At 37.1% G+C, this 21,429-nt stretch overlaps 1 protein-coding gene across 1 annotated transcript in view; it reads left to right on the top strand.

The window, feature by feature from the left end:
• The first annotated feature begins 4,078 nt into the window (after positions 1–4,078).
• The window catches only part of LOC125234885, a 92,160-nt gene continuing 74,809 nt past the window's right edge, over positions 4,079–21,429 (top strand). Inside the window, exons 1-2 of the mRNA XM_048141306.1 lie at positions 4,079–4,218; positions 9,612–9,744. Of these exons, the coding sequence (XP_047997263.1) occupies positions 4,079–4,218; positions 9,612–9,744 (273 nt within the window). The remainder of the gene's footprint in view (positions 4,219–9,611; positions 9,745–21,429) is intronic.

Below are 21,429 nucleotides of genomic sequence, written 5' to 3'. Positions count from 1 at the left end.
TCACGTTAATTCGTCGCTCGTTTTTGCCGTGTAAGACGGACAAACAAACAGACATACACCTTTCTCATTTAATATTAGTAACCTTATAAGGTAAAAGTACCAGTGCTCGACACAACCAGTAGATGTCACTTTCAGTCTTAAGTCATTGACAATAGATATGACAGAAAGGTATTGGCATTTAGCGTGTCGAGCTTTGGAGCTTTTTACCTTAATATAACAAGAATGAACATGAAAAATTCTTAGTCTGAACTATTTGATTAGCTCTCTTCGTGCAAATACCTACGTTTTTTTAAATTAATAGTCAGCGAAGTGCAGACGAGCCGCCTGATGGGAGTAATTGCCTTTGGACATAAGAAACATCTGTGGAATCACATAGGCGTTGCCAATCTTTGATAACCTTAAATACTTGCTTCTTAAAGAACCCCATGCCATGGCGCAAGGAAAACATCTTATTACACAAGGTTTTTTTTTAAAGCCCGATTATGTGTCCCACTGCTGGACAAAGGCCTCACGCCGTGATTTCCACAGCTCCCGTTGGTGTGCTATTTCTGGCCAATTCATCATGGCGGTGTCAAGGTTGTCCGGTCATCTCCGTCTAGGCCTGCCACGTCCGCGCTTAACTCGAGGCATCTGCTTGGTGGCTATGCTAGCCCACATATCCGGGTGCATGCGGCAAACGTGGCCTGTCCAGTCCCATTTTAGTCTGGCATTCTTCTCCCCCACATCAGCTATTCGTGTTTTGGAGCGCAGTGTAGTATTCCGGATGCGATCCATCCTAGTAACACCTAAAATATTGCGCTCCATTGCAATGTTTATTACGTATACAAAATTAAATAAGTTAAGTTATTAATAATAATTTGTTAACGCATTAATAACTTTACAATAACTTATTATCAAACGTCTCCATGGTATGCATGTATTTTCATGACTTCTGTAGTGTCTTTAAAACCTTACCCTGTATACAGACAACTCACAATAATATACATTATACACCGTGTACCTATATGCCGTCCGAAAACCAGCGCGGGCGGGGATTAAATAGCATTATGCGCCGAGAATATTCTCACCTGTGAGAATATTGTGGAAATTCTGGGATTATTTTAGATAAGAGCATAGTAGTAAATGAGGCCATTACTAGTTATTACTGACATACGCTTGTGTATTTGTATTATCATAGATTAAATATAAGAAGATCATACACAATCAATGTCTTGTTGCCATCGATTCACAAAAAATGTCTTGTTGCCATCGATTATTTGTAGATTGGCGTTGAGTGTCACTTTTGACATAGATTTATGGCTTAAAAGTGACACTTAACGCCAATCTACAAATCATTTTGTACTGGCATTGTTAGTTAAGGTACAGCAGGGCAAATCTCGACTGGGGGGCAATTGTAACTGATCATTTTTTTCCATTATTACACTATGATGTTGAGTTCTACATGTATCCACTGAACACGCCTTCCATAATATAACCGGTGGACACTCTATTTAATAATGTAAACATTGTAAAACATGGACCAGTTACATTTGTCCCCCAGTCGAGATTTGTCACGCTGTATCTTACCTGAAATAGGTAACATAATAATTATATCTCTGGCCCTTGAGTTCTTAATTTTTGTGATGTAATTAAATATCACGTAATGAGGCATTATTTATGCTTTCGTTGACTTTAACCTACACAAATTGACGCGCGAAAGCTGCAAGTTGTGAGTAGAGACGGACTACCTAGACCAGTGATGGGCAAAGTACGATTAGTCAAACAATTGAAGCTCAAATAAGTGTCCTGAGTCGACGCTGCATAAGGTGTACGCACGCTCGCTCTGAGCGTCCACTCACTATGGTGTATATACATACATACATTACATACATATATAATCACGCCTCTATCCCATAAGGCAGAGCACATGAACTACTAAGTTTCAGTACCACTCTTGGCGAAAAGGGGTAGAAAGAAATACAAATTGTGACATTGCAGTGACAGGTTACCAGCCTCGCCTACGCCACAATTTAACCCATATCCCACAGTTCACTTCTACGACACGCACGGGAAGAAAGGGAGTGGTGAAATTCTTAACCCGATAATATACACTGTGTTTTTTTTGTTTTCAGGTTTTAAGATTCATTATCAGGAACCACCCTGTATATCACTTTTAGTAAAATTCGCAAAAAAATTTTTTCATCATTTTCATACATAAGTAATAAATGAATTTATTAGAGTGTGAGAGACCCTTAAGAATAACATTCAAGTTAGTGTCAAGTGATTGACGGCACATGTCAAAACAAATAACATTAGTAATTGGTAAAGGCTGTGACACACGTGTTCAGTAGTTAGCTTTATTTATTTTTTAACTCTATAACCGTAAGAGTTAAGACGCTATTTCTTAGAGAAACTAATTGTATTTAATCTAAAGAACCTTCCCTTAAAGTTAACGGAATTCAATAAAAACAGGGTGTATATGTATTACTCAATTTTTGCTATTAAATTGACAGTGCTACAAGATTTCGACATCCTCATATGTATATTTTTTTATCCCATCTCCCACACTATTCTATGCCAGCCTTTTCGTAACGCGTCCTACAACTCTCGACGTGCTCGGAAAGTCCTTTGAGTCTGGTCTCCTGACTTCGTTAGCTTCTTGTCTCCACGTTTTTGCCGTCGTTTAAAGATTTTTAAATATTTGCTTAGACGTTTGAGGACTTTGAGGTTTTCCGAGTTAAGTTTGATCTTTTTAACGTGAGTCTTTATATTTTTATGTTTGTTGTGAAGATATGGTAAATCGTATTTGTTGTGATATTAAAATTTTGTAAAAACCCCCGACCGTGACATAGTAGACCGATTTTCATGAAACATGGCTAAGAACACTCCCGACTAACTCAGCTTTCAGACAAAAAAAATCGGTTCTACCGTTCAGGAGTTACGATGCCACAGACAGACACACAGACAGAGAGACTCGTCAAACTTATAACACCCCGTCGTTTTTGTATCGGGGGTTAAAAAGGGAGATTAATGTTGTATTTTAACCTTACTATAATAATATTATGAATGGGAAAGTGTGTGTGTCTGTTTGTTTGTCCGTCTTTCACGGAAAAACTGAGTCACGAATTGACGTGATTTTTAAAATAGTTGAAAGGATGGAGAGTGACAATGACAAAGCCTACGTTTTGTCTTTTTCTAACAACCTAATTCCCAAAAATGGGGGGTGGAAGGTAGAACGGAGCATTATGAAATTTTCGAATTTAACACCAGAAAGGCCATAGGAAAAAACGAGTAAAATAATAATTTAAGACTACTTTTGGGACGGCTCAATTTACTCGAACGGCAAAATTGGCAGCATCGCCGCCATATTTCAGTTTCGTGTAATTCTTATGATAATACAGGGGTACTGCGCAAGTCGAACATGCAGTGCATTTTGCCGCGACAGTATGTTCTTGGCCATTGTAACTTGAACTTTTCCCGCTGCTGAACAAAGGCCTCCCCTCGTTTCTTCCACTCGATCCTGTTGTCGGCGTTTCCCCACCATTTTGTGTAGAATGCGTCCAGGTCATCCCGCCATCTCCTGGTCTGCCTGTCCCGTCTAAGGTGTTTCGCGGGTTCTAGTTTGTAATCATTTTGGCGATTTTCCGGGGGCATGCGACAGACATGTCCAGCCCAATCCCACTTTAGCTTAGTGGTCTTGACTCCCACATTTACAACTCCAGTTCTGGAGCGTAGTTCCGTGTTTCTGATGTGGTCAGTTCTACGAATACCTAATATACTACGCGCCATCTTTCGCTGGCAAACCTTGAGTTTAAAATTTAGAGCCTCAGTTAATGACCAAGTTTGTGAGAGTACTTGGCACATAAAAATAAAATTCAGCTAAGTTACAGCGGGACAAATCTCGACTGGGGGGCAAATGTAACTGGTCCATTTTTTCCATGTTTTATAATGTTTGTGTGTTGTATGCATACTGCATGTAGGTGTCTATGAATAAGACTTAGTTGACATATGTCTGTATTTTCTATTGTCTTTTCATTCCTTTAATAGATATTGTTTTGGAAGCAAAATTTTACAAGAGCTGCATGTGGGACATGTGGGCATGGTGAAGATGAAGAGCACGGCCCGCAGCTACGTGTGGTGGCCCGGCATCGACGCGGCCGTGGAGCGCGTGTGCCGCGAGTGCGCCGCGTGCGTGGCCGAGAGCAGCGCGCCGCCCCGGGCGCCTCCCAAGCCGTGGCCGTACATTACAGAACCATGGACGCGTCTACATGTCGACTTTTTAGGCCCTATCGAGAACGAATCGTTTTTTGTTATCGTAGATTCGACTACAAAATGGATCGAAATTTTCCGAATGCCAAGAACGACGACGTCATCGGTCATTAAAGTTTTGTGTGAAACTTTTTCTAGATTCGGTTTGCCAAGGTCGATAGTTTCTGATAATGGTCCTCAATTTTGTAGCGCACAATATGATCAATTTTTACAATCAAATGGAATTGAAAAAATACTGACACCGACATATGGATGGTGATAAGCAATAATGTGTCAACCCACAAAAACTAAAAAAATGAGATTTTAATGCCATGTTATAGCTGGATTTTTAAACTTCTATTTGCAAAATTGACTTTTTCATTTTGAAAATTTTTACTATCCCAAAAGTAAAAAAAAGGTTAACGCAAATCCTTTATCGTGTGTTGCCTGTTTTGCATTAATGTGTCAAGAACCTTAACTTATTATAGTAATTGGCAGAAGACATATTTAAATTACAATAATGTGTTATGAGGGTTGACTCAACGATTTTTTTACACTTGACTCATTCTTGCAAAACGCAAAAAATGACATAGTTACCCACTATGAGACTTGAATGATTATTGCAAAATGATATTTTATTCGTTGTTTTATGCTACGACCCGTGATATAAAACATAAGTCATTATTGTTAAATTATATTCGGGTCATAAATTGTTCGTTTTTGGTATAAGTACCATGACACTATATTGTAAAATATAACTGTTCATATTAATTTATGTTTGAATAAGTTATGACTTAGTCCATTAGTATATTTTTGCACATGAATGGTAAATTCAGTACGAAATTGAACATTTTAAGTCATGAATATACATATTCGTTATTATAATTTCCAAACATTTTTTACAAGTACGTGTTTATATAAAAAAATCTAATATAAGCTACTATTTTTTTTATAATTACTAATTACATTAAGACGTGTTAATGTATGCATAAAAATATTGTTTGATTTTTGAATACTTACCTGAATGGTAGTTTATTATTTTATTAAAGATATTTTATGTTTTGTTCTTGTACAAGTCATGAGTTATTAATTTCAATGACTTAGTCTATTTCTTAGCGTAAAAAAATATTTTGTTGTATTTTTTAGATAAGTAGTTTATTTTTTTTAAAGATGATTATTTGGTTTTTGTAACGATTATTTGTTGAAAAAGCACAGATAATTTAAATATGTGTCTAGAAATGATCATTACTCTAATAGTTAATTTATAGTATTTTATTCAACAGGCGTTTAAAGGAGGTCAAGAAATATGAGTGGCGTACTTTCCACGAGTATTTTGAAGTCAGTTAAACACCATTGCATACAATACTTTTATAAAGACCATGCACTTAGTTTTTAATAGGTAGTTTTTTTTTTAAATAATTCTCGCGAAATTCACACTGTTTCCTGTATTGCAAAGGTTTGCACTGTCAGCTCAGCTGCCCAAAGACTTCCCACGCACGCACGCAGTATCGTTAATGCAATGCGTTGCCATGATTACAGAACCAAACAATGCGTTTTCAGTTTTTTCGATACGCACAATCCTGTAAATGACGAATAACAGTTCGGGAGTAGAAAAATCATTAAAAGGTTTGACTAATAAATAATGTATTGATTCCTACATGACGACCGGTCTGGCGCAGTCGGTAGTGACCCTGCCTGCTACGCCGCGGTCCCGGGTTCGAATCCCGGTAAGGGCATTTATTTGTGTGATGAGCACAGATATTTGTTCCTGAGTCATGGATGTTTTCTATGTATATAAGTATTTATCTATATATATAAAAATGAAATGCGTTTATTAGTTACCTATAAACTCGAGAACGGCTGGACCGATTTACGTAATTTTGGTATTGAAATGTTTGTATTAGACCGCAGAAGGTTTAGGCAGTGTAAAAACACGTAAATATTGTGATGATAATTAGAAAACAGTGATTCTTTTTTCCCATACAAATTGTTCCTACCTGACAACTTGACAATGACGTGACGTTAATGACAGGTGCGTTCCAAACTTACATTAATGACGGATGCGTTCCAAACGCATTGTGATTTTATTAATTTATCTTGGCAAAATAATGTGAAAATTAGTAATTATTCCGTTAAAGAAATAAGGAATGGCAAAATAATGTGAAAATTAGTAATTATTCCGTTAAAGAAATAAGGAATGGCAAAATAATGTGAAAATTAGTAATTATTCCGTTAAAGAAATAATACTAAATCGGAACGCACACGTCTGTTACAGCTATTTTAAGTAGTCTATGAAGTTGTCATTGTCAAATTGCTTGCCAGATTTATAAATTTTCTCTAATAGCTGTAACAGACGGTTAGATTTGGTTCGGGCCGGACCGGTCGGATTTGGTCCGCGTGCTCTACAGACGGCCGGATATGGTTCGGAGCGAATTAAATCCGCTGTCCGACTCGAACCAAATCTGTCAGTTTGTTACAGCTATTAATTTTATACTTCACAAAAGTAGTGATGAACCAGTACCATCGCAAATAAATAGTTACATTCGCTCCGTGCAAAACTTAGGCGAAGGAAACCGAAACGATCACAATCCTCAAGATCTCTACACACATGGCGATCGGTTGCTCGATTAGAGTGAGATAGAGCGATAGAGTGAGGCAATACATGTTTGTCCTTCTCTACCTATTGCTCCATCTCACTCTAATCGTGCAACAAGTAGTTGATTAGGTGGATGTCACACTGGCTCCGATTCGCATCGCACAACCGGAGCCATTGTATCATCCACCTTAATATGTAGCGGCCAGGTAATGCGGCTAAAAAATATTGCTTGAAATGAAATGAATGAGAATGAGCTGTCATAACAGAAAAAAAATCTGTTAGACGTTGTCAATTGCTGTGATTTGTGTTTTGAGATAAAATAAAAATAGTATATCATGGAGAATAGAGGTAAGGAGGACAATCTGTCGAAGTAGAACAGTCGCGAAAATGAGGCCTATTAATTGCAGTTACAAATCTCTCCGGTAGGAGCGCATGTCTCGCTCAATACTCAAAGGCCGGCAACAGACGAGTCTTAATTTTCATAATCTTAAAAATAAATTGTATGCAAACTGACACTGACAGATCTGTCAGTGTCAGTTTGAACTGTCAATTTGCATACAATTTTTTTTTAAGATTATGAATTTTTAAGACTGTCTGTTGCCGGGCAAAGACGTGACATGACATTAGACGTTCTTTACTTTAGACTGATTTCGTCAGACTGAGCAAATCAAGACGTAGTCCCGTGGTAGTGCGCTGGCTTCGTATGCGGATGTTCTCAGGTTCGATCCTGACAGCGATTTTTTTGTTTTTTGATTTTTTTTAGTATTTTAATTTTGTCAATACTAAACAAAATATATATTTGGATATTAAAAAAAAAATTGAGGAAAAAATATCTGTAGAAAAAAATAATAAAGGTCTCATCAGGATTTGAACCCGGGACCTCTTGCTCTGTAGGCGGGGTCACTACCGAGAAGGCTAAGAGATTGTCAAACCGTTATGCACCTGCGATTGCAGCGCCACCTATCTTTTCTTTAATATGTGCACTTCTGATACATAAAGAGGTTGCTCCTTTATCTCTATTCTTCATGTAGTATATTTTTGTAGTTGGAATAAACTAGCTTAAATGGTGTATTTTAAATGAATGGTAAAAAAACTCCAAATTGATTTCAAAAGCAATTTAAAGTATTACAGTTAGTAACTAAAACAACGCAATAACCGGATGATTGCCACAAGAGGAAAAAGGTAAGTCATCTTATCTCTTCAATAGGTATGTGCATAGCCGGGCACCGTTAATCAAATATTTAACTTCGATAATCGTTAATCCGTTACTAAAAAAGTTAACTTCGTTAATCGTTAATGCGATACATTTCAACAAATTTAACGTAAGTTAAAGTTAATCGATAATCCGTTAACGCGTGACAAAAAAATATTTTTACTGTAGGTATATATTTAGTTGTATCAGTAATCCACTATAATGTATTATATTACTGTAAAAGCCCGAATTACAGCAAGCCTATTGAACTCTAGGCTACATGTGGAAGGCAGTGATTGCCTGAGCTACTGCCAAGAACTGTGTCAGGAGAGCTGCAAGATCACAGCAGGCGGAAGCCGGGTAGAAGCTAGGGAAGAGAATGTGGTCGTAAATTGGGCTCGAATTTGCTGCCCTGTCACTAGAACCACAGTATAATCTAGAACAGTTGCCATGGTAAAACTTAGGATTCATCGAATCAACGTTGGTAAAAGCGAACCCATGTGAACAACAATTCTTTAGGTAATATTTGGGCTTTTGGCGATCAAAATCGGTAAAAGCTGGGATTTACCGGTTAAATCCTAGGATTTTCCGTACTTCGGACTTTACAGTAGCGTGTTTTTCGCGGCGCTGCCCTGCTAAATTAACGATTAACGGACTCGGAGAAATTTAACGGAAGTTAACGAATCCGTTAACATTTTTTAGAGTTAACTTAAAAGTTAATCCGTTAATCGAAATGTTAACTTCGTTAATTAACGGATTAACGAGTTAATGCCCAGCTATGGGTATGTGTATATTAAATAGGTACGCTATAATGTAATTAATGATGTAGCTACTTAATTGTGTCAAGTAAAAATGGTCACTTCTTTGCCTTGCCCCATGTTTTGCGCCTCCAAGTATAAGGCGATACGAAGTACGCCGGGCAGCTAGTATATTATATATATCGTTGCCTAAGTACCCACAACACAAGCCTTCTTGAGCTTACCGTGGGTCTCAGTCAATCTGTGTAAGAATGTCCTATAATATTTATTATTATTTTATTATTTATACCTAATAACATAAGTGACCATGACTGATATGTTACTTGACACTTATAAAATTAAAAATATGCATAGGTAGAGTATTTTACAATAACAATTTATGTGCTTTAACATGTTTATTTAAGGCTCATAGATATTTTTAAACAATTAGCAAAAGTGGGTTAAGTATCATAACACAGTCTTGAAAAAGTTTGACGTCGTCGAACAATTCGCAATAAAAGAAAAGGGCATTATTTCGTCAAATTGAAGTTTGTTTTGAAATTAAGCTACAATAATCACTACTACTGAACGTATTATAGCTGAAAAATACAACAATCTATATAAAAAACAATTTATTTTAAGAGAAACACAAAAAAATGAGAAAAAATCTTTAGACGCCATTTTCTCAAAATGGTTGGCGTGTGGGTTGACACATTGTTGCTTATCAGCATCCATATCATCCAGCGTCAAACGGTGCCGCTGAGAACGCCGTTAAGCTTTGTAAGAAGGCAATCAAGAAGGCAAAGCGAGAGGGGGTGGATATCGACTTAGCCTTGCAAGCATATCTAATGTCCTACAGAAACGCAATTCACGGCACCACGGGCGATTCTCCTGCATTGTTGCTGCAGAAACGGAGGCTGCGCTGCCGACTAGATTTGCTTCGTGGAGTAGAGGAGCGCGAGCGTACTGTGCAGCGCGCGCAGGAGAGGCAAGTAAGAGCCGCTGGGGGTCGCGAGCGTCAATTTCAAGTAGGGGATCTAGTGCACATGCGTGAGCACGCCAATTCGGAAAGGTGGATAAAGGGTACAATAAAAGAATTAGTAGGCTCTAGGAATTACATGGTGGAAAGGGTGGATGGTTCGTTAGTTAAAAAGCACGTTGATCAAATTAAGCACAGTGAGCGCAATCGTATTGGTACGCCGTTGGTGTGGCCTAGTTGGGATACGTCTGGTGGTCAGGTGTCGGGCACAGCTGATCCGGCGAGTGCAAGGACCGCGGGCGCGCATGAACAGGGGTCCGCCCCGGCCGCTGCTGAGCCAGTGGCACCAGTGGCACCGTTGCCGAGGGCCCAGCCGGCTACTAGCCGTTTTGGTCGACTCTTAAAGCCTGTGAGATTCTTTCCGATGCCGGATATTGATTAATAGCTGTTTGAATTTATTTTCTTGTGAATTTTATAAGGTTGCCTATTATTCAATGCCTTGGTTTGTTATACCTGCTATCTTCAATTAAGTGTGAGGGTGTGTTGTATGCATACTGCATGTAGGTGTCTATGAATAAGACTTAGTTGACATATGTCTGTATTTTCTATTGTCTTTTCATTCCTTTAATAGATATTGTTTTGGAAGCACGCTTTTCTATTTATGCCCGTTATTCCCGTAGCGTAGTCCCATATTTCACAGTTTGCATTATTAAATAGAGTGTCCACCGGTTATATATGGTAGGCGTGTTCAAAGGATACATGTAGAACTCAAAATCATCCATACTAATATTATAAACGGGAAAGTGTGTGTGTCTGTTTGTTTGTCCGTCCTTCACGGCAAAACGGAGCGACGAATTGTCGTGATTTTTTAAGTGGAGATAGTTGAAGGGATGGAGAGTGACATAGGCTACTTTCTGTCTCTTTCTAATGCGAGCGAAGCCGCGGGCAAAAGCTAGTAGTGTAATAATGGAAAAAATGGACCAGTTAGAATTGTCTCCCAGTCGAGGTTTGACCCGCTCTACCTTATTCATTTTTAAAATGAAGTTCGATAAAAATCGTGTTCAATATTTAATATAAAACATTTGGTCTTTTCCATAGACAAATTTATAATGGAATAGCGAATAGCTTAGCGAAAAACGTGAATGTTTGCAGGACTTTACGCTGAGTACGTTCGCCTGTTCGTAACGCCCGTTGCCCAAAAAGGGTCCATTTGTGCCCCAATATCGGGAGTGGTTCCATTCAAGTACCTGGGGCACTTTTTCCAAAATATTCTTTTGAGGAACAGCTGTGAAGTCGGTAAAAGATTTTCTCTGAAAAATACAACCTAAAGTTCGTGAATGTTAGTATTTATATGAGAACAGAAACGGAAATATTATGAGCATACATGAAATTGTGTTTAGATTTGTAGATGTAGAAGTATGTAGATGTAAAATACTGAAGTGTGACAACCGGCTTTTGTTACTATTGTCTAATTTATTACATAAAATTGATTTTGTATGACTAGGTGTCATACATTTTAGTTATGTAAGTTAAGTGCTGCTTGTCGGTGCTGGTTCACATATATCCGCATCGAGCCGCATTTTATGTATGAGAAATCGCTCGTTAGTATGAGTCCGTTTTCACAATATCCGATCCGATATCGGATGTCGGAAGCATTTCAATGGAAAAAAATCCAAGATGGCGCCTGTAATGTATGGAATATCGGTCCTATTACATGTGTAAACGCACTGAGAACGCTTACGCACGTTCATACTAACTAGCGATTTGTTGTAGGTACATAAAAAAAAAATCAGTCGAATTGAAAACCTCCTCCTTTTTTTGAAGTCGGTTAAAAAGTGAGCGCTGTATCGCCAACAAACTGCATGAGCAATTGAACAGTTTGGTGAAGAACTTCAAAAATGTAAAGTGTATAATATGTTACCTTTAAATAAAAATAAATAAAAAAAATGCTGCTCGATGTTGATACAGTATGTGACTTCACCCTGATTCTGCCTTCGTCGATAGTTGTTTACCTAAATCTGTTGCGTTGCGAAATATTTGGCAGATAAGCCAATTTCATATCTACATATATAGCCTTCATATCAGATCTATCTCCGAATACCTCGCGAGAATGAGCTTCCGCCAGTATTTTTATTCTGGCTCGGATCGGTTAGTCAAACGTGATCTGATTACCCAGCAGTTCGCGCAAACAATTTTATGGCAACATTTATGAGCGTATACTCTTGCCTGATACGCAGCCTTCATTCCAACCTATAAATTATAATCGAAAGGCCTCTCGGATAGCCAAAAACGTGGAAATTATTGCGATACCCCCGCTCCCCCGGCAGTGTTGCCCCGCGATATTTTATTTATACCTTTTACGAGTGTTGCCTGCCATAAAAAAAGTTTTAGTGAGTGTTGTAAAAAACGTCCTTTTTGCAGCATAGCGCTGATAGGTCCGGGATGGAGTGTTTTATTAAATCAAGCGATTGTGGCTCGTAAAAAATCGGTAAGTTTCGGTTTTCCCCATTATAAATCATGGGAGAGAAATAAAAAAATAAAGGTATTTTTTTCGGGAATTTTTGCTGCGAAATAAAATGGCGCGCTTAATTATAAGAACGTTAGCAGGTACTATAATGAGGATAAAATTGAATTTGTAATAAATGTTCAGAAGAAAAATAAGCCCACAATTTTATTATTCTTCAATTAAAACGGCGCTGTAAATGATAAGGTAATTGAACGTGTTTATGGCAAACAGAGGTTGATTATCATTAAAAAAATCGTCGGGATTTTGATGATATTTTCATTTACTTTAACCGGGATATAAACCGTGATTACCTTTTTGATTTTGGTCGATCTACCGATATTTCGACGCAGTTACATGCATCGTGATCACAGAAAATGATGGGAGTTTTCCGTAATCATAATGCATTTAAATGCGTCGAAATATCGGAAACTCGACAAAATATAAGATCAATATAAGTCTAATGAAAATATAATCATTCAAAATTTATTTTGATGATCTTATTTTGTGTTATCTGTTAGTCAAACGAGATTTGATTACCCAGCATTTATACGATATGATTCTAAATATTTGGCGTTGTTTTTTGATTAGCGCGTATTTCACGCTCGATTTCACTTCATTAGACCAATAAACGTCAGAGGGCCATAACATAGTATCATAGTATCAAATCTATATTAAAACGTGATTTACTTTGAATCTTAAAGTTGTTGTTGTGCGGTTTTCAATATACGGTTTTCACTCATTGAAACTTTTACGACTTAGATCCATTCCATTCCATCGAGAAATATAAATAAAATCTTTGGTTTGTGCCAAATAAATCCCGTGTTTTTAGAAAAGTAAATACATTTTCTCTCTTTAAAATTATCTATAGAAACGGAATACTTAAATCTATTTTTGCAAATTGAACTTCAACCTAAAGAGGGCACGCTTGGATTCATAGTCGACGGAAAAGTATATTGAATAAAATTGCGTTTCAAAATTTATTTACCTCTAGTTTAAGTCAAATGTGCTGGTGACCGGCGATCTCCGAGTCAATAGTACTTGTTTGGTATTTTATTTGTAAAAGAAAAGTCTAGAATGAAATAACGGAGACGCTTTTATCTAGGTACTTTTGAATTGCATGTATATTGTATAATAGTAAGTTATTTTTGGTGTAGTCGAGACAGGTTTATTATTAAGTCATTGAAATGACGACATTATCGACTAAAATGTTAAACTAAATTGTTTATTACAGAAATGCAATTTTAACGCGCCAATATGAACGAACAATTAAAATTACAATTACTCTTTTCTGTACAAAAAAAACTTTTCGGTAATTTTTCCAAAATACTGGCAACTTTGCATCCAGAGAAATCCCCAAATAATTTACCTTACAAAGGAATCTGTCTACTTATTAAACCTTGGAAACGTATTTAATCTAATTATAATTGACAAGTACTTACATATTTCTTTGGTGGAAATAAATTAGGTAAATTAGCAGCCGATCATTAAATTGAGAAATAATTATTTCCGTAATTACGCTTGTTCGGAAAGAGAAGAATCGTGGAATCTATAGTGCCCTATACATTCGTGATTTCTGTTTTTCCGCACAGACTGTAAAATGATTGCAAATGTGTAAAATAAGCAGTAGATATTAGTCTCCACCTCGGAGGAAATATAGACTGGAGTAGCCTTTCAGTTACTTACCCCTCTGCCAAAAAACTTGAACAAATGTTCATAAAGTCACGTAAATACAATTTCACAATCGATTCATGCTCATTCAGAGAATCGCCACGACACATATGACTGCTAAGTAAAAATGCCCGCGTGTGCTGTGAACACTTGTAATAAGCGCTGAAATACCTCAAGTTTGCAAAAAGATGGCATAATATTCCATTTGTAAGTAATTTTAATATTGTTGTATTACTGTTTTTATTATCTAAGTGATAATATTTTTGTCATACGTCATCGAATATCGATTTATGTGATCGAATGCAATCGATTTGAAATTTGTTGGTGGGTAGAAATTACGTCATGAACACTCCCCACGAGACTTCGATTTTTTGCTGTTTAAGAAGTTACCTAATGTGGTTTAAAATAGAGTCGATATTTATATATCAATTTATTCATAAAAATATTAAGAAAAGGCGCACTCCCCACGAGACTTCATTTCTATATTTTGTAAGAATTAACCTAATTGCAATTGGAATAGAACATATAATAATATTGACAAGGATAATTGAAAATTAGAAAAATTACCTGACCGAGACTCCATCGTAGAGATGTGGGCATGGTCGATGAAATATCAACTATCGATAAAAAAGTATGATTTGCAAACCTTGATCACACAATTCATTTGAAATATATTTGCAATTTTCCGTAAGAGAATGATTTGAGTTTTATTACATGTACTTAATAATCTTTTCACTTTGAACCAGTATTGATTTTTTTTTTTTTTTTTTATACTACGTCGGTGGCAAACAAGTATACGGCCCGCCTGATGTAAACAGATTGATAACAGTTAATGAAGACTAAACCATGTCTAGTTTATTTATTTAACCAAGTTTGTCTAAAATGATTTAGTACCACCAACCGCAGTAAACGTTGTTGATTAGTTAGTCTGGAAAAGTAAATTAATGTTTTGTCAAAATGTCAAATATTTCTTTACCTACTAATCCTATTATCCATCGCTAGTCCACCCGCGTGATACCTACTACCCAGGATTGTCATTAGTGAATCTTAATATGATTATAATAGTGCCAAACATTAAACAGATCTAAAAAAAAGCAACGACATCATTAAAATTATAATTAGCTTTATTCATTATTATCGACTTCAGTTATCGATGCCTGCATCATCCCTATAGTTTGAGACACACACGTGCGCATTTAGTGTCCGTATACACTGTGTTTCTACGAAGTATTTCCATGTGTGATATGTCTGTGTGCATCATAATGAGTATGTGTTATTTTTTTATCATAATGTGCGTGTGTATTGACAATAATATTTTTTGCATTTGTGAGTACTCCTTTACATGTGTTATTTTAGAATTATTTGTACGTAGACGCAACATGAAGGCTACTCCAGTCTATATTTCCTCCGAGGTCTCCACCAAAAACACCTAACCGACCATAAAACAACACCCTTGCGCATCAACCAATCCGAGCCTAATTCATTCCCGAATTCCATTTTCAAATCGACGCCGTATTTTTTTAATGGCTTTTTTAATTTGGGCGTTTTCACAATCCTCAGCCGTCCTAATGACCGGAGCTCGCATCATATATGAGTTTCGAGCAAAACACCTATGAATAAGGGTGATTTACGAGGATATAAATTTTCCGACCGGGACTTTGAACGGAGTGTTTCTCAGGCCGTATTTCAAAATAATGTCCTTGTGTTTAGGCTTTGAATACTCGGATGGCGTACATATTGCAGTTGATTTTTATTAAATTTTTAAGACGTCTAATTTTGACATTAAAGCGAACAGTTTGTGCGTGTTCGTAAGGGGCCGTGTTTTCTTTATGGTTTTATCGAAGGGTCATGAAGTTGGGAGGGTTCTGGGGGATTTTATTGAACTGATAATGCTAAAGCAGGGTAGGTAATATAAATATATATTTCTTTTTACCCTGAAGAACGTATTGATTTTGTTAATTTCCTATTGATACATTTTTTTTAAACATTTTTTTCAGATGTGTTCTTATTTTGTATATTAACGTAAGAATATAATTACATCGATATCGTTTCTTTTACTTTCAATATTTTGCTACATACCTAATGTCGCCTTCTTATAATTTTTCTGTGAGCTCCAAATCTCACGAACTTAATTGATCAAATGCTTCCTGACGTCTGTTGATGCCTTTACGTCTCCCTTTATATCGGCATTAGATGTTAGTCATGTTTATTTCTAACAAGGTAATATACATACAATATTAAATCAGTTTAATAATAATTAAACCGTCGTTATAGAGATTATTAAGATTCATTCTTATAGGAAGATGTCTATACGCCACCCTAAGGCGTTTAGGAATTGAGGAAAGGCATGGAAAAATTCGCACGCATCCAGCAGGCTTCCGTGGCTAAGTTGGCCATAACGACTGCTCCGGAAAAGCAGGAGGTCACAGGTTCGAGTCCTGCTGGAGGTGTGAGTTTTTCAATTATCCTTTAGTTTTAAAATATGCATTACTAGCTTTTGCCCGCGGCTTCGCACGCGTTAGAAAGAGACAAAATGTAGCCTATGTCACTCTCCATCCCTTCAACTATCTCCACTTAAAAAATCATGTCAATTCGTCGCTCCGTTTGGCCGTGAAAGACTGACAAACAAACAGACACACACACTTTCCCATTTATAATATTAGTATGGAAGTATGGATGGATTAGAGTCTAGGATCCCCGCCAAAACGGCTCATGCAAACGGGCCAAATAAGATTTATTTGCGTATGGAAATTTCATATTCTTTTTAAACTAGTTTCGTCTGCCAGATGCGCCTGGATATGTTTATCCTGGGGATTTTCTCCGCATTTTAAATTTCTTCGCTAAATGAGGTTCAAAAATTGCTGTCTGGTGTTAATGTCAAGAAATGTTTGTCTACGAACCATACTGAACAAGTGAACATATAGAGAGAACCATACTGATTATGACCGGCAACAGACAGTCTTAAATTTCATAATCTTAAGAAATCAGATCGAGTGCACGGATTCTCATATAATTTCGCAACTGTCCACACCACAGATTGTCCACACACAGTCTTATTTTTTAAGATTATGACTTTTTTCAGATTGATCTGACAGATTGCGAATAATTTGAATTTTAAAAATGTGTGTGGCAAGGCAGTCAATCTTATTTTATAAGATTATGATTTTTTAAGATTATGAAAATTAAGACTGTCTGTTGCCGGCCTTAGTTATGGGTTTAAAGAGATTAAATGCTGATTTCACAGATATAGGAAGGAAGAAGATCGGACATGCGAATTGTATAAATACTCCAGTCGCAAGTTATAGAACCTAGAGAAAAAGCTTAAAGTACAAAAGGCGCACTTAATGCAATGAAATGAAATGAAATGAAACTTAACCAAATTAATAATATCACCATATTTAATATCTATCAATCATCAGATCATCACAAACGAACTAGCAGGATAAGGTTTTAATTTCTCCAGCTTAGGCCGTTTCATGGCCCGGGCCTTAAGCCGCCCTTTCAGGAGGCCCAATAATCTACAGAGTGCCCTTATTTGTGGACGGCGGCCATTTATACGGAATCCGGAGGTATTTATAAGTGTTTTTATGGACGCGGAGAAGCAGGGTCGTGTAGTTTTTTTTTGCATCCATATTCCGTTTTCCTAATTATTCCCATAAATAAACGTATATGAATGTAGTATAATTATAACCTAACCACAAAAATCTTTTTTTTAAACCCCGACTGCAGCAAAGAGATTTCTAACATTTACAGTGCCTTATGGAGCTATATTACCGGCCGCACTTGCTAGGTAATGAGTAAAGTTCATTACGCAAGTCAAAAATTCATGTGGCCATTTATGTGCTTTAAAACGTTGTACGATAGGTTTGTACATATGCGAATAAGTAATTGTCACAAACCTGTCTTTTAGTTAGTGTAGCTACTGCTGGCGCTAGTTGCAACTAGCCATTGCCGCTTTAATGTACAGCCAACCAATGTAATGGTTCGACCAAACGTTGAAACGCATCGTGTGTGATCTGGTGTACGACACTTTTTCTTTTTAATTAATTGAGTGTGTTCTGTTTTTTATAATTCTTTTTATTTTATGTTTCGATCACAGTCTGTTGTTATTTTTCTTGTAACGTTTTCACTTTCTTAACTGTTTGACCTAGTTCTTGTAAGTGATTTGTATTTCTTCTGTCTGTTCCCCTCCGTGAATCTTTCTCACTTGATGGTCTCATCGGAAAATCAGCGCTGGATGTCACCAGCAGCAACACGCTGAGATGAGGCCATTTCGTGGCACTTCATTCCTTTCTGTCTTGCTGTTATTATGTGTATTTTGTCTTGCCTGTGTTCACTAATAATAAATGTTTATTCTATTATATTCTAATTATATCTATATTCGTGTCGATTTAAAAAGCAGTATCTACGTTCGTGTTTTAATTGATCGCCACTCGTATCGATACCACGTCGGTGGCAAGCAGGTATACAGCCCGCCTGATGGAAAGCGGTCACCGTATCCGGACGCCTGCAACTCAAGGGGTGTCACATGCGAGTTGCCGACCCATTAGAAACTTGTACACTCCTTTTTAGGGTTCCGTAGTCAACTAGGAACCCTTATAGTTTCGCCATGTCTGTCTGTCCGTCCGTCCGTCCGTCCGTCCGTCCGTCCGCGGATAATCTCAGTAACCGTTAGCACTAGAATGCTGAAATTTGGTACCAATATGTATATCAATCACGCCAACAAAGTGCAAAAATAAAAAATGAAAAAAAAATGTTTTATTAGGGTACCCCCCCTACATGTAAAGTGGGGGCTGATATTTTTTTTTATTCCAACCCCAACGTGTGATATATTGTTGGATAGGTATTTAAAAATTAATAAGGGTTTACTAGGATTGTTTTTTGATAATATTAATATTTTCGGAAATAATCGCTCCTAAAGGAAAAAAAAGTGCGTCCCCCCCCCTCTAACTTTTGAACCATATGTTTAAAAAATATGAAAAAAATTACTAAAGTAGAACTTTATATAGACTTTCTAGGAAAATTGTTTTGAACTTGATAGGTTAAGTAGTTTTTGAGAAAAATACGGAAAACTACGGAACCCTACACTGAGTGTGGCCCGACACGCTCTTGGCCGGTTTTTGAAGAACCCCATACTGTAGTAACCCGAATTTCTTATTTATCGCACTTGTATCATACTTGTATCATAATCTACTATTATTTGTGTTCCCAAACACCCTGTACACATCCCTGAACGTAGATAATATTAATTACTTTCCACGCTTGTTTAACATCCCCGGCGAGGGCTGGACTGGCTAAGCTAAACCGATCCTTAATCCCTCGTAATAAGGCCGCCGTCCTTCAGGTTGACTTGTTTTGATCAGTAATCAGTAAATCAATTGGCCCTTTTGTATTAGGGATCGCTTCTTGGTTGCTATTTGCTAAAGTTTTTTTTTAAATTATAAATGGGCTTACTCTTGGCCACAGGCTAGCCAAAGGCAAAGACGTGGCCTACGATGGAGTGAAATCGCCCAGAGAAGATGCCTGTTCACCCTAGATTTGGAGGCTGCCGGGTTATTCGTTATAGTCATGTTTTTCTATTCTTGTTCGAGGTTTGAGTTTGGCTTGTTGAACGATCAGTGAGTGTCACGTCGGTTTCTCTATAAGATTGATGGGTCATTTGCAGAAAAAAAGGTACCTTTCCGTAATTATTTGTCCTATGAAAACAAGGTCGATTTAAAAATAAACAAGTTTCCCGGTAGGCCCTCCTTAGTTTTATTTAAAATTGACAGCTAGATATTTTTTTTTAACAACTTACGCTTATTGGGGAGACCCACATTCTAAAAATGCCCACTTATATGTTATGAGAAAAACACCAATCTCAATCATCAATGCGAGTAAAAGTGACATATCTGAATAACTGACAGGCCGTTGCGATCTGGAGCCCATTTCTTAAAACTGAAAGTTACAAGTTACAAGCGGAAGTCTCTTTCCAACTTGTCATATTAGACATTGACTACCATTTTTAAATTGTAACTTGTAACCTCAAGAAATGGGCCCCTGATAGTCAGTGCCTCATCTTACGGCTCAGCCACGACATTGGTCTAAGCGCGACAGCGGCGAGCGGCAGCCATGCGTGCGAATGAAAAGTCCCATCGCTGTGTCTCGCTTCAATGTATGGCAGCCGCTCACCGCTGTCGCGCTTAGACCAATGTCGTGGCTGAGCCGTTAGGAACACTAGGCAAAGAAGCTTAAACCAACTGTAAGGGCGAACGGTCCGTGCATACTATACGAATATCGGGAGTTAACCGAGCCGGTAGACCGTTAACAATGCGCTGCCAAAGTTAACTTTAACCCGCTTACTGATAGCTTACATACTACACATACGTACAGTTACTGGATGAGACCATAGCCTACTTCCTAGTCCAATCTTCTTTTTAAGAACTGAGAAAACGAATCCGAACAATTTGCTAATATGGAATTAATATAAAATCGAGTTGAGTGATGTCACAGTCAATTCATTTCTATCCGACTTACTCGTATTTGAACAAATGCGGTCAAAATCTAGAAGACTACTTCGCTAGTCCGCGTATATATAACGTGCTAGTCAATCATCAGTGTTTACCCGTTATGCGTAGGTACCTACTTTATACATGCAATTTTGGAAACATTTTATGTTATCAAATAAGCAATTTTAATTTAATTTAATTTAATTAATATTACCCCACCACCTCAAAAATAAATACGCAAATAACAAAACCACCCCTAAACAATACAAGAATCGTCACGTGTTTCGCCTTTCTACGAGGCATTTTAAGTGTTTAGGTATTTTAATTTTAAGTGTTTAGGAATTTTAAGAGGCCTTATTCCCTACATTCCGCTCATGAATTTAGTACTTTATAAATGTGATGTAACGTTAATCATAATATTTTCTTCCTGTGACTTGTTTTAACTGGGCTAGTGTGATCTAATAACATTCAGAAATCTCAACTCAACAGTCACTCAAAATTTACTACATTTTAGCAAATAAAATGGTTTTTTCCATGCATATGCACATAAGAGTGGCACTGAAGCTTTAGTAGTTTCATGTGCCCTGCCTACCCCTTTATGGGATACAAGCGTGATTGTATGTATGTATATGCACATACTACACGCAGTAAATTAAAGTTTTGGCTCTTTTTCTTGTTCAAATTAAGATCAAAGTATTATTTATATACAACAGTTAGTTAAAATTACCTTTTCCCCTCACTAGCTCGGAAACACGTGTTTTGTCCTTTAATACCAGCGGGAAAAAACGCATTTTATCCACTAGTGGGTAAAGTAATTTGACCTTGAATAAAGTCAAATTAATTGCTTTAAAATTGATATAAAAGTAGGTGAATCTAGTAATAAAGATGATTTACCACCTGTGGAACTACTGGAAGCAGTGATAAACGCATTTTTTGCGTTTTAGTTTCCTCGCTATAGTGAGGGGAAAAGTTTTGTGTTACACTCGGGTGCAAATGTATTTTACTTCTCGTGTGTTAAAAAACTCGCAAGTTCAGG

The sequence above is a fragment of the Leguminivora glycinivorella genome, chromosome 16 (genome assembly GCF_023078275.1).
Source record: "Leguminivora glycinivorella isolate SPB_JAAS2020 chromosome 16, LegGlyc_1.1, whole genome shotgun sequence".
NCBI classification, from domain to species: domain Eukaryota; kingdom Metazoa; phylum Arthropoda; class Insecta; order Lepidoptera; family Tortricidae; genus Leguminivora; species Leguminivora glycinivorella.
The sequence above is the reverse complement of the archived record's forward strand: the minus strand, read 5'-3'. Positions and strand labels throughout refer to the sequence as shown.